The sequence below is a fragment of the Panthera onca genome, chromosome D2, assembly GCF_046562875.1.
Source record: "Panthera onca isolate mPanOnc1 chromosome D2, mPanOnc1 haplotype 2, whole genome shotgun sequence".
In the NCBI taxonomy this organism is placed as follows: Eukaryota; Metazoa; Chordata; class Mammalia; order Carnivora; family Felidae; genus Panthera; species Panthera onca.
In genome coordinates, this window is record NC_138349.1 from 461,913 (window position 1) to 471,091 (window position 9,179).

Sequence of the window (9,179 nt, forward strand, 5' to 3'; positions counted from 1 at the left end):
CCCCCGGCTGGCCTAGGCATGGGGACGGTGACCATGGCCCCCCTCGCAGCCTAGCACTCCTGCTGGAGGCTTGTCCTCTCCCGAGGTTGGCCCTCCAACCTGCCCCTTGGATCTGCATTGCCAAAGGTGACAGGTGTGCACACCTGAGGGAGAGGGTGCTTCAGGTAGGGGGAGTCGGCATTACTGCTCCCAGGGCCGGGTGGGCTCCCAGGCCAGGAGTCCCCTGCCTCTGGCTGTTTGGGTGGGATCCCGGAAGGGGACTGTGACCAGGCGGCGGGCCGCGTAGGGCTGCCCGGGGAGAACCCTCCGGTCCCAGTTGGCCCTTCCCTCTCAAATTGTACTCGGCGGCCCCCCCCCCCAACCCCATTTTGCCCCAGGCTTCACTTTGGGGCCCTTGAGTTGGATTCCAGTGACAGGAAGGAGGGGCGTCTGCCCGCCGAAGGCATGGAGGACCCTGCGGGGAAGGACGGGGGGAGCCACTGCCCTCCACTGCAGCGCTGTCTCCACGGTGGCCGATGCAGGCCTCGAGCTCCGGGAGGGTGCAGGAGTGACTGGGCTGCACAGGCCTCCCCCGCGGGCGCTCCAGCGAACCTGCCGGGGCCCTTCGGGGTCACGGACCCCGTCCACCTTCTTCTCCCCCCGCCCCGCCCCCCCCCCCCCCAACGCGTCTGTCTCCAGGACACGACCCCAAGGACCAGCCCGAGCCGCGTTCAGGGCGACCCGGGGCAGCGCGGCGGGAGCACCGACAAGCGGCGTGGTGGCCCTAGCCCACAGGCCGGCCTCCCGGGGGCGCCGGCGCCAGCCTGGGAGGGACCGCCAGCCTCTACGCCCGCCCCGCCCTGCGGGATCAAAGGCCCCTGGGGCCTCGCGGGGATTAACACCCCCAGCCCCGCCTCCCGAGCCCCCCCTCCCCCCGGCCGGGCTGGGGGGGGGGGCGGGGGCGGGGGCTGGGGAGACTCCCGCGGGCACAGCGGGAACCGCCAGGCGCTGACCCCGGCCCGCGAAGGGTCAGAGGAGGAACCGCGACGCGCCAGCGGCAGTGAGCCGTCCAGCTACCTGGGGACAGAGGCCCCGCAGGTGGGGGCCCGCACCGCTCACGGGGGCGGCGCCACACAAACCCGACCAAGGGAGACACCCCTCCCCCCCAAGACTGCTCAGGCAGCGCGGAACTGGCCCCAGAAACACCTCGAGAGAAAGAGGAACGCTCGTGGGGAATTCGTGTGTGGTGCGCTCACAAGCGTTAATTGATGAGATGCCAGAATTCGCGCACGCCACCCCGAAAGAGCGCCACACCTTTGCAAACCCAGTTTTCTCGTCTTCATTTCCAGTCTTTCAGGTCCTTCCCCCCCCCCCCCCCCCCCCCAGCTCTGCTGGGCGAGTCCTCACTAAGGGGACCCTCCGGCCCACACATTCCCAGCTCCCGGCTTACACCTTCCCCTACCTGAACCACCGCCCCCCCCCCCCCCCCCAGCCCCCGCCGCTGCCAGCTGTGCCTGCGGTGGACCCTTCCTCCAGCACCTCCCTGGGCTCAGGCCCCCTCTCCCCTCATCCGGAGCTTGGTGGTGCTTCTCCCCTCCCCGCGGCCGTCGGGGTCCCCCCTCTCCCCGGCATCTCGAGCCAATGACGAATGTGTCACCCTAACCTCAGCTTCCTCACTCTGGGGCTGCAGGCCCTGTCCCTGCGCTGATTCGGGGACCTACGTCCCCGGGTCTGCTGCCCCTCTGCCGTCCTCCGCCGCCTGCCTCCGAGGCTCGCGATCAGATGCGAAGTGGCCTTGGCTCTGACCGCTGACCTCGCCACTGAATCCCGCACCTGCTCGCCTCGGAGACGGGGCTCCCCGCGCGGAGTCCAGTCTATCACTCCAAAGTCCTGGCAGCCCCGCCCCCAACTCGCGTCCAAAGTCCCCATCCCCCTGACCGGACATTCCTGGCCTCAGCCCCCCGCCTGGGCTCCGGGTCCACTGTGTCCCGCCGCCCAGACGCCTCCGCCCCGCCCCGCGCCGCAAGGGCCAACCCGGACGTGCGGCCGACGGAGGCCGGCCCCGCCCAAGACCCCCTTCTCCACGCCATTAGGAAGTGGGGAGGAAGGGGCGGGTGCGGGGGGACGCCGGCTAGTCCATTGCGGCCGCAACGCTGCCCTTCCGGTCCCCAGACTCACTCCAGCGCCGCGTGGCCACCCCAGCCTCTCGGGGAAACCAGAGCCACACAGCGCGGCCCGCCCGCCACGCCCCCACGTCGGATCACCCACGGGGCGGCTCCTCCCCTTCCCTCTCCACCCCTCCCCCTCCTTTTGCCCCCCCCCCCCCCCCCCCGACTTCCCTCGACGGCCCCCTGCCCTTCAGACGCCCCTTCGGCCGGCCTCCCTTCCCGTGGGAGCTCCCTGACTTCCCTGTTTGTGCTTCGGGCGGAAAGAACCAAGGTGTGAGCGTGGGGCACTCAGCTGGGTAATAGTCTGGGAAGAGAGCAGAGTGGGTGGGGTGTGGGATTCCCAGGCTGCAGGTGTGATGAGGCAGAGGCCCCCTCCCCCTCCCCTCCCCTGCCCACCTCGGTGGAGAAGCGAGTTAGTGTCAGGGCCAAAGGACTCCCGACCTTCCAGCTCTGTTTACAAAGGCAGGTGGGAGGGGGACGCGGGAGTTCGGAGAACCGCAGGGTTGATACAGGTAACTATCTGGTAGAAGATATAACCAGAAAACCAGGCGGGGTTAATCAGGTTCCATTGCATCAAAAGGAAGTGAGACCTACTGTTGATCTCTTTAGGGATCTGACGTTTTTGGGGAGGCCGGAAGGGCCCTTGAAGGACTATGTCAGAGCCGAGGGCTCAGAGAATAAGGGAAGGAATGGAGTGTCCGCTGGGTGTCCTGAAGGTGAAAGAAATTAGACTCACTGTATAGGCAGGAAAACCCGCTGGAAGGAACAGTGGCTTGTCGCATGTGGGTAAATGGCCAATGCTTGCACCCCAAGCAGACTCCCCACCTACTGGTGCTGGGCTGCATCTGGGTGTGAGGCCTGGGAAGAAGACCAGGACCGTCAGACTCAGGTCCGTGCCTGGGACCCAGCAGGGCTTGGGTCTGGGCCAGGTGAGGAAGGGAGTCTCACGCTGGCAGAGCCACGGGTAAAGCGGAAGAACAAAAAACATGTTAGGATTTCTCTGGATTCAGATAGCAAATGACAGTTCTGGGAGGCACTAGCACACGGATGTGAATAGTGAGCTGCCTTGCTGGGCATCATGGGAAACAAGGTGAGGGCTGGCAGGGGAGACTTCTGGAACATTGGACTCACTGTTGGATTCGAATGCACTTGTTTGATGGATTTGACAAGTGCCTGGGGGAGCTTGGCTGCCGCAACAGGGCACCACAGACTGGGGGCTTAAAAGGACATTTCTTCCTCTGGCAGCTGGAGGTCCAAGATCAGGGTGTGGTGCGGTGGGGTTCTGGTGAGGGCACCTCCTGGCAAGCCGATGGCCACTCCCTTGCTGTCCTGTCTCAGAAAGCACCAATCCCAACGACGAGGCGCCGTCCTCAGGACTGAGTCCTGTCCCAAAGGCCCCGTCTCCTGACACCATCACATTGGGGGTTAGAATTTCAACATACACATTTTGGGGACACAAACATCCAGTCCATAATACAGAACAATATGGCTTCTAACAGAACAATTTAGCAGCAGAACCGGTGTGGAAGGTTAAGTAGCAGCCAGTAATATGGTCAAAGCGGTCGGCCTCCAGGGTGCAAAACCAGAGGAAGAAATCACAGACACTGAACCTGGAAAGAAAGGGGGAATTAGGCCTCTGGTAAGACTGAAGGAATATAGGAGTTTATCTTATCTCATTATAAATCATATGAAGGATAAGCCAATTTACCAAAATCTTAGATATGTGTTCTTTGCGAAAAAAATGATAGGTCAAGATCACTCAGCCCTGTTTGCTTTGACTTGGAAAAAGATGCAGGTTTCAGAGCCCCAGCAGAGTCCAAAAGCAGCAGGTTTGAGAATGTTCCAAAGATCAATGTAATTAGGGAAACAAGCGTGGAAGAGACAAGAATCTGGACGGACAGACAATGACAGTCAAGAAGATGACAATTTCTTATTTTAAAAAAATTTTCATTTATTTTTTTTAATTTACATCCAAGTTAGTTCACATATAGCGCAACAATGATTTCAGGGGTGGATTCCTTACTGCCCCTTCCCCATTTAGCCCATGCCCCCTCCCACACCCCCACCAGCAACCCTCTGTTTGTTCTCCATGTTTAAGAGTCTCTTGTGTTTTGTCCCCCTCCCTGTTTTTATATTATTTTTGCTTCCCTTCCCTTACGTCCACCTGTTTTTTATCTTAAAGCCCTCATATGAGTGAAGTCATATCATATTTGTTTTTCTCTAATTTTGCTCAGCATAATACCTAGTTCCATCCACGTAGTCGCACATGGCAAGATTTCATTCCTTTTGATCACCGAGTAATACTCCGCTGTATATATATGCCACGTCTTCTTTATCCATTCATCCATCGATGGACATTTGGGCTCTTTCCATACTTTGGCTATTGTGGATAGCGCTGCTATGAACATTGGGGTGCATGTGCCCGAGAGGACAGGAATTTCAAACATGAAGTTACAAAGGAAGTTTATCTCTGTTAAATTTTTTTATTTTTATTCATTGATTGATTTTGAAAGAAAGCACGAGTCAGGGAGGGGCAGAGAGAAGACAGAATCCCAAGCAAGCTCCAAGCTCAGCTCAGCCCGACTCGGGGTTCAGTCCCAGCTACCATGAGATCATGACCTGAGCCGAAATCAAGAGTAGGACACTTAACCGACTGAGCCACCCAGGCGCCCCAAGTTTGTTTTTTTAACTGTTAATTTTTAAAAAATGTCTATTTTGAGAGAGAGCGCAGGGGAGGGGCAGAGAGCCAGAGGGAGGGAAAGAACCCCAAGCAGGCTCCCCCAGTGTGGGATTCCCATCTCAGGAACTGTGAGATCGTGATCTGAGCCGAAATCAAGAGTCGGGCACTTAACTGACTGAGCCACCCAGGTGCCCCAACCTCTGTTAAGTTTTGAGGCACAACTGGACATCAGAGAGAGTGCAGGTACCAGAGCTAATTACAGATAAGGAGTGTTGAGCTATTCGGGAGTAAAAAAGCAGCCCCGCACATTGATAGGGTTATTTGCCTACTTGTAGAAAAATGCATTTAACATTGAGGTGTTCTCTTGTAACCAACAGATTGATCACCAGATAAAGGTTACTTCACAAGGCCCTGGACAGCACTGGTCCTTGACGGATCAGCAAGATGCGAAAACACTCCTTCTGGTTCCAGCCCCAGAATGCAAAGGTGCTGGGCTGGGCTGGGTGGGCGGCCCCGAAGCTGGGCGGAGAGGACCCTCAGCCACAGAGCTTCTTCGGCTGAACTGAGGAAGGGCACAGGCGATGTGCACAATCCCTGGCCCGCAGGGCAGCACAGAACAGAATGGCACGACGGGGAGCTCCACACTAGGCGGGTGGGTCGCCCAGGCAAGGAAGCAGTTGGGCACGACAGTCACTCTGGCACCTGCCAGAATGCGTGCTGTAAGAATGGTCGTTGAAGGTGCACACTGCACAGCCACTCGGGTGGCTGCTATAAAAAAAAGTCTCTGCGTCAGCGAGGATGCAGAGAAACTGGAACCCTTGTACACGGTTGGCGGGAATGTGAAACAGTGCAGCCATGTGGACAACAGTATGGAGATTCCTCAACAAACTAAAAACAGAGGGGCACCTCATTGGCTCAGGCGGTTGAGCATCCGGCTTCGGCTCAGGTCACGATTTCGTGGGTTTGAGCCCCGCATGGGGTGAGCTTGAGCCCCGAGTCACCACGGAGCCTGCGTGGGATTCTCTCTCTCACTCTCTCTCTGCCCCTCCCCTGCTCATGCTCTCTCTTTCTCAATAACAAAGAAACAAAAAATTAAAATTAAAAAAGAAATGAAGGGTATGAACCTGCTGTCCAGGGGCTCCTAGGGAGAGGGCACTAATCTGAGAAGTAGTCCTAGGAGACCCTGCCCTGTGCTCGTGGTCAGGCCCAGGGAAGGATTGCTAATGGCCAGTGAAAGCATCGCCACTGTGGCATGTCTGTCCCGGTGCCCAGAACCAAGCATAAGACACGCACATCACAGAACAGGGTGCGGACACGCCTCACCTCACTGACCCACAATATAGCCCCGGACGAAGGGGAGGGACAGCGAGAAGGGATTTGGGAATCTTTGGGGCATCCACAACAGCAGGTTTAAGGAACAGAGAACCCGGCCAAGCAGCTGGGTTGAGCCAAGGAAACATGAACAGCCCAAACTCCCTCCTCAGGCTGGAAGACACGGAAGATGGGCAGAGAAGGTACGTTCAGGTTCCTTACTCCAGCATGAGGGGCCTGAGGAGGCCATGGGATGCACCCCATTTGTAAGGTGGGCAGTAAGGCAGATGGGTTTTCTGAGGTGCCTTCAAGCCTCTCAAACTCGATGACCTCCACAGATTTCTTTCAGCCACAAAATAGCCTTCCTCCAGGGCAGAGGGTCCCCGGGCATCACCCCCACCCCGGGAGGCTGACATATTTGCCCCAGCCTGTGGTTCTGACCTTCCAGTGGGAAGTGGCCTGTGGGGTGGGGGCGGGGGGGGGGGGGTAGGTCTGCAAGCTGGAATCACCCCATAGCAGGTTTTTGGCAGCCTAGACACTCTCAGGGATCATAGCATAGACAGCATCGTGAAGCAGAAGAAAGTGTGTCTTAAGGGAGGTGACGCTTTGAGTCACTTTTATGGTTTTGGTCTCACAGAGGCCCCAGGACCTGCCATAAATATACAGCCACGGGTGGGCTCAGCTTCTGGGGTCTGGGAGACCACTCCTGCTCCCATTTGGGGATCTCTGCAGGCCAAGGGTCCAACTGGGGTCTCTTCTCCAAAGATTCCTGAAAAGGGCTTGGGGGAGGGGCTTTACCCCCCACCCCCACCCCAAGCCCCAGGTACTGCTGGAACCTTGGAACACAGGGCCAGCAAGAACAACTATTTAGCTTTGTGGCCTCGGGGCAATCACTTGTCCCTGAAAAGAACCCCTACTTGGTGGAACTGTATTGTTATGCTGGCCAGTTGCCTCGGGCTACTTCCTTATCTCCCCAGGGCAGGAGCACCTCCCGGCCCACCCAGTTCTCATTCGTTGGATCCACCGAAAGAGGGTGGGGCTCAGTTACTATTTGGAAAATGCTCCCAGGGCAGTTTTGGTCAAGTCTTCTCAAATCTGCAGGACGTGGTCCTCGGCCAAAGTCTCAGAGCCTGGGCTACCCACAGCAGTCACTTCCCCGGGGACAAAAGGAGCCCCTCTCCTGGTATGCATTGGCTGTCCTGTTGCCAGCTGCCTCTAAGGAGTCCTGCTTTCCAGAGCCCAGCCGGAAGGTTTAGGCCTGACTGGGGTCAGGGTGGGGCTCTGAGCACACCCTACCGGCAGCTCTGGTCAGGCTGGGGGAGCGTGCCCACAGTGGAGGAGACCCTCTAATGCCCCAATGGCTCAGGCAGAGTCCGGTCACTGCTATTTTCCCTGGGGGTCCAATCTCCCCCCTGGTCCCGCTCAGTTGGTCTCCCAGGGAAGGCAGAAAATGCTCACCCACCAAGGCTGGGCTGGTGCAAAGTTCTGGCGGGCAGGGTCTGGGAGGCTCCGGGGAAAGCCAGTGTTACAAGGACCCCAACTTCCCATTCGATGTGCCCTTGCCTCCTAGGGAAGGTCCTAGTCAGCATCCCAGCACGCCCGAAGGCACAGACAGCCCAGGCCCTCCACCCCCCACCCCACAGGGAGACATTTTAACCTCGGCCCGATCTCTGCAGGCCGTTTTAGTAGGGACCACTCCTATCTAACACAAGACGTGCACGCGTTCACAGAATTATATCGGGAAAAAAACAATCTTTTTATTGAACATACCTAGACTTGGAGTAGGGGAGGGCCGCAGGATGGGGTCAGGGCGGAGGGAACGTGATCGTACAGAAAGGATCGGGGCAGTCAGGCCTCAATCTCGCGGGTCGGCCAGGACGCCTCGCTCGGCGGCGGCGCTGCCTAAGATGAAGCCGACGGCCAGGGACACGGTCTGGTCGAAGGAGCCGCGCAGCTGCTCCACGTGCTGGTTCAGGGTCAGCAGCTGGTCGCGCAGCGGACCCAAGATGGCCACGATGTCGCCCAGGTGCCCCAGGGTCTGCAGAAGGGCGGCGTTCAGCGACGGGGGCGCGGACTGCGGGGGCGCGTGGTTTTCGGGGCGGCCGGACGGAGAGTCGGGGTCCTCCCGGGCGGGATCTAGGGCCGGCGGCGGCGGGGATGCCGCGGCGCGGAAAGGCGCGTGGTCCTCGGGGCGGCCGGGCGCGGCGGCAACCGTGGAGAACGCCGTCGGGGAGCCGGGAGCGCGCGGTGCGTCTGCAGACTTGGGCGGCGTCGGGCTGAACCTCAGCGTCCAGGCAGGGTCTGCGTCGGGGTCGCGGGCGGCGGGCGGCGGTGGAACGTCTGGAACGCGGAGGGGGCGTCGGGCCGGGCTCCGGGGCCTCGCCCGCCGCGGCTCTTACGCCCAGGGGCCCCTGCTGCCGCCCCGGCTCCCCCACCCGCCCCCGCCCCCGCCCCCGTCCCCGCTTACCCGGTCCCGCGGACGAGAGGTGCGCGGCGGCGGCCGCCCGGCGGCCGCGCGGGGGGCGCCCGGGCCCCGGGGAACGGCGGCGGCCGCGGCGGTGCCCGTTGTCGCCCAGCAGCCCCATGAGCTCGCGGATCTGCGCATCGAATGGCCCGGACGGCTGGCCCTGGGCGTCGCGGAGCTTGTCCTTGAGGAACTTGTAGCGGCGGCGGCACTGCGCGGGCGTGCGCCGCACCTGCTGGCGGGCCAGCGCGGCCGACACGCGGCGGTAGGTGGGCAGCGCCTGGCGGCGGTCGAGCAGCAGCGCGCGCCACACGGTCGGCTGCAGCAGCGTGCCCAGCAGCAGCTCCGTCTCGCGGGCGCTCCAGGGCGTGCGCTGCGCCGAGCCCGGGGACACGGGCGACCCGGGGAGCCCGAGGGACGCGGGGGACGCGGGCGCTGCCAGCGCGCCGGGCGAGGCGGGCCGCCGGGGCGGTGTCCCCGGGGCGCCCCCGGCCGGCCGCAGCTCGGGGTCGGGGCTGGCCGGCGACGCCGGCGCGGGGGGCGCGGGCGGCGGCGGCCGCCGCGGCCGGAGCAGCAT

General features: G+C 61.0%; 1 protein-coding gene across 1 annotated transcript; it reads right to left on the reverse strand.

Annotated features, from left to right (window-relative positions):
* Positions 1 to 7,880: 7,880 nt before the first annotated feature.
* Positions 7,881 to 9,179, reverse strand: UTF1 (undifferentiated embryonic cell transcription factor 1). The gene is made up of 2 exons (XM_060641039.3): positions 8,606 to 9,179; positions 7,881 to 8,478 (listed from the first exon to the last, which is right to left on the reverse strand). Exons 1-2 carry the CDS (start codon positions 9,177 to 9,179, stop codon positions 7,994 to 7,996), a joined length of 1,059 nt encoding a protein of 352 aa, XP_060497022.2. The 3' UTR covers positions 7,881 to 7,993.